This window comes from Notolepis coatsorum (genome assembly GCF_963971535.1).
Source record: "Notolepis coatsorum genome assembly, chromosome: 13".
Classification (NCBI taxonomy): Eukaryota; Metazoa; Chordata; class Actinopteri; order Aulopiformes; family Paralepididae; genus Notolepis; species Notolepis coatsorum.
In genome coordinates this window covers 90112416-90115387 of record NC_140177.1, presented here as the reverse complement: position 1 = coordinate 90115387, position 2972 = coordinate 90112416, and the positions used below count along the sequence as shown (strand labels likewise).

The 2972-nt window shown below is 48.3% G+C and overlaps 1 protein-coding gene across 1 annotated transcript; it reads right to left on the bottom strand.

Moving 5' to 3' along the window:
* Positions 1-28: 28 nt before the first annotated feature.
* Positions 29-2673, bottom strand: LOC311239433 (tiggy-winkle hedgehog protein-like; the record flags this gene model as incomplete). The annotated part of the gene is made up of 3 exons (XM_084327738.1): positions 29-627; positions 1063-1324; positions 2374-2673. Coding segments are annotated over 3 exons (1161 nt in total), but the record flags the coding sequence as incomplete, so codon positions are not given.
* Between the last annotated feature and the right edge of the window lie 299 nt (positions 2674-2972).

Below are 2972 nucleotides of genomic sequence, written 5' to 3'. Positions count from 1 at the left end.
ACAGCAGGTCAGAGTACCAGTGCACGCCGTCCTCCTGACGCGCGCCCCCGAACTCCGGCAAAGTTCCAACCAGTGACGTGACCGCGCGCCCCAGCCGCACCGGAGCGAAGGCCCAGTGCGCCAACGAGTGGTCCTCCACCACTGCGTAACAGGACGCCAACACCCGGTCGATGATGATGGTTCCATGAGATGTCACCGGAGCGTAAGAGCCTTCTCGTTCCTCTACGTGAATCCGTTTGACGGTGACGGCTCTCAAGCGCTCCGTATCGGTATCATCCATAACGAGAACCTTTTGTCCGGGATATATGTCACTGGCGAACGCGGCTCTCGCGTCGTCGCCTCTGTCGACGGTGCCGTTGCCGTTTGTAACGAACACGAGGTGCGCGGCCGTCAGCGTCAGCTTTCTGTGAGGCTCCTCGGTTTCCAGCACGTAGAATTCTCGCTTTATCTCCTTTTCAAGGTCCATGAACATTAGAAATTCGCTGGAGACGAGGTTTCCTTTAAGGTCGGCGGCCAACACCTTATCGCCAAGTTGGAGATCTTTAACCGGTTTCGTTTGGCCGTCGGACAAGATGACAGTGGAGGATCCCGGAAAGCAGCCGCCCGACTTGGCTGCCACCGAGTTCTCTGTTGGATAAAAGGAGGAACATACACATTCAACATGTTGATTTAATAACTTTTCCTCAGAATACTTCGTTTGGGGGTAATTTTTTTGCTTATTATAGGCGAACACATTGGTAGCCTAATGTAGAATTTGGCATTAAATGACCGCATTTGTATGTATGTAAAGTTGACGGGAAAATAAATAGTATGCAATAATAAACAAACAAGTTGTTATTGTTGTTTTTTGATGATGATGATGATGATGGTGATGATGGTGATGATGGTGATGATGATGATGATGATGATGATGATGATGATGATGATGATGATGATGATGATGAACATCATTATCACCATCATCATCAACAACATTATTCGTATTATTTCAGTAGGCATAGCTTAATTTTGGTGGGTCGTTGTTAGAGAGTCAAACGTATATGTATTATCGTCCCCACTCACCTGCTTTCACAGAACAGTGGATGTGGGCTTTTGACTCATAATAGACCCAGTCAAATCCAGCCTCTACGGCGAGCCTCGACAGCATGCCGTACTTGGTCTTGTCCCGGTCCGAGGTTGTGATGTCCACGGCCCGTCCCTCATAGTGTAACGACTCCTCGGAGTGGTGGCCGTCCTCGTCCCAGCCTTCCGTGACACGGAGTTTGATTCCCGGCCACTGATTCATGACTGAAATAGCCAAAGAGTTCAGTTTGTCCTTACATCTCTGAAAAGGGGGAGAGACGCGTCAATCAGATGTGGGCCCCTGCTGCACTGTGTGGCTGATTTGGTAACATTTAACAAGGGGGTCACGACGACGGTTTACCCCCCCGCCCCCCTTATATTTAGCCTAACAAGGGGGGCTATAGGGGAAAATAAATGTGATAACAAAAGTGATGCCATCCTTTAACGGTTAACGAAGAACCATGCAGTCTAAAATTAAACTAAATCGAATATTGCCCAATATCGTGGGAAAAAGACTCCAACTGATAAATCCCCGCGGAGGTGGAGGAGTATTCAGATTGTCGAATAAAACGAATGTCCCTTTGCAAATGTTTGCTTTAAAATAAAATAAAAATCGGATCTTATTTTGATCGGAACAGATGCCTCTAAACAGGATCAATAGATGTATAGGGAGGAGCGCATGCATGACTTGAGATCCAGGGCACCGCAGGATGGATTGTGTGTGTGTGTGTGTGTGTGTGTGTGTGTGTGTGTGTGTGTGTGCGCGCGTGTGTATGTGTGTGCGTGCGTGCGGGTGTGTGCGTGCGTGTGTGAGAGAGAGAGAGAGAGAGAGAGAGAGAGAGAGAGAGAGAGAGAGAGAGAGAGAGAGAGAGGAGAGAGAGAGAGAGGAGATATACACACAGAGGGGGGCGCGTGCGTAAGAGTGCGATGTGGAGAGACTACACATGCAGTAAATGTGTGTGTATATATAGAGAGAGAAAGAGAGAGAGATTGTGGCCCAGGTAGTTCCTGCATATTTCCCAATTTAGTTTGATTCTGAAGTTGTCAATATTCCCAATAGATGACACGCTGAGCAAGTGTCTTTATTGAACAGTCGTGCGTCATGCTAATGAACGTCTTCATTTATCATGCTCCGGTTGAGCCAACTGGAGATGCAAGCCCACATCACGGTTCACTGGCAAGAAAGAGACCGATGAGCTCTTTTGTCGCTTCAAATCGAACTGTCATTCATCATTTCTGTACGCCAAATTAACATCAAATATAATCCACCAACGGACGTTTTTCCTCCACCATCCATGATCCCTCACTTACCTGTGTCATTAGCCGGTCGGCATTCGTGTTCTCCTCATCTTTGAAAATAATGTCCGGGTTATAGTTCGGAGTTAGGTCTTTGAACCTCTCCGAGTTCCTTGTGATCTTCCCCTCGTGTTTGCCGCTGGCCCCCAGGGTTTTCTCCGCCACGTTGGGGATGAACTGCTTCAGAGCCAGCGGGGTCAGCTTCTTGGGGTGTCTTCGTTTCCCGTACCCCCTGCCCGGTCCGCAGCCCGACCCGACAGATGCTAGAAGCAGGCAAGCGAGACCCGAGAGCGCAACTCTCATCAGTGTCCCCATCACGCCCCGTGGACTCATTCTATTAACTATCGTCTTCTTCGGCTTGCAGCGTATTAGCCTATTATAATAGGCTATCCTCGACTCTTGTCTGTCGAGCAATATTATCTTTCCCTCCTGTCGCTTTCTACCGTTTCTTATTTATTTATTAATTAATTTATTTTAAATAGGGCAGTCAGTAGAACGCTCTATGGTGCGACCGGCGCAGGTGCCATAATCACATCTCTCTCTCTCTCTCTCTCTCTCTCTCTCTCTCTCTCTCTCTCTCTCTCTCTCTCTCTCTCTCTCTCTCTCTCTCTCTC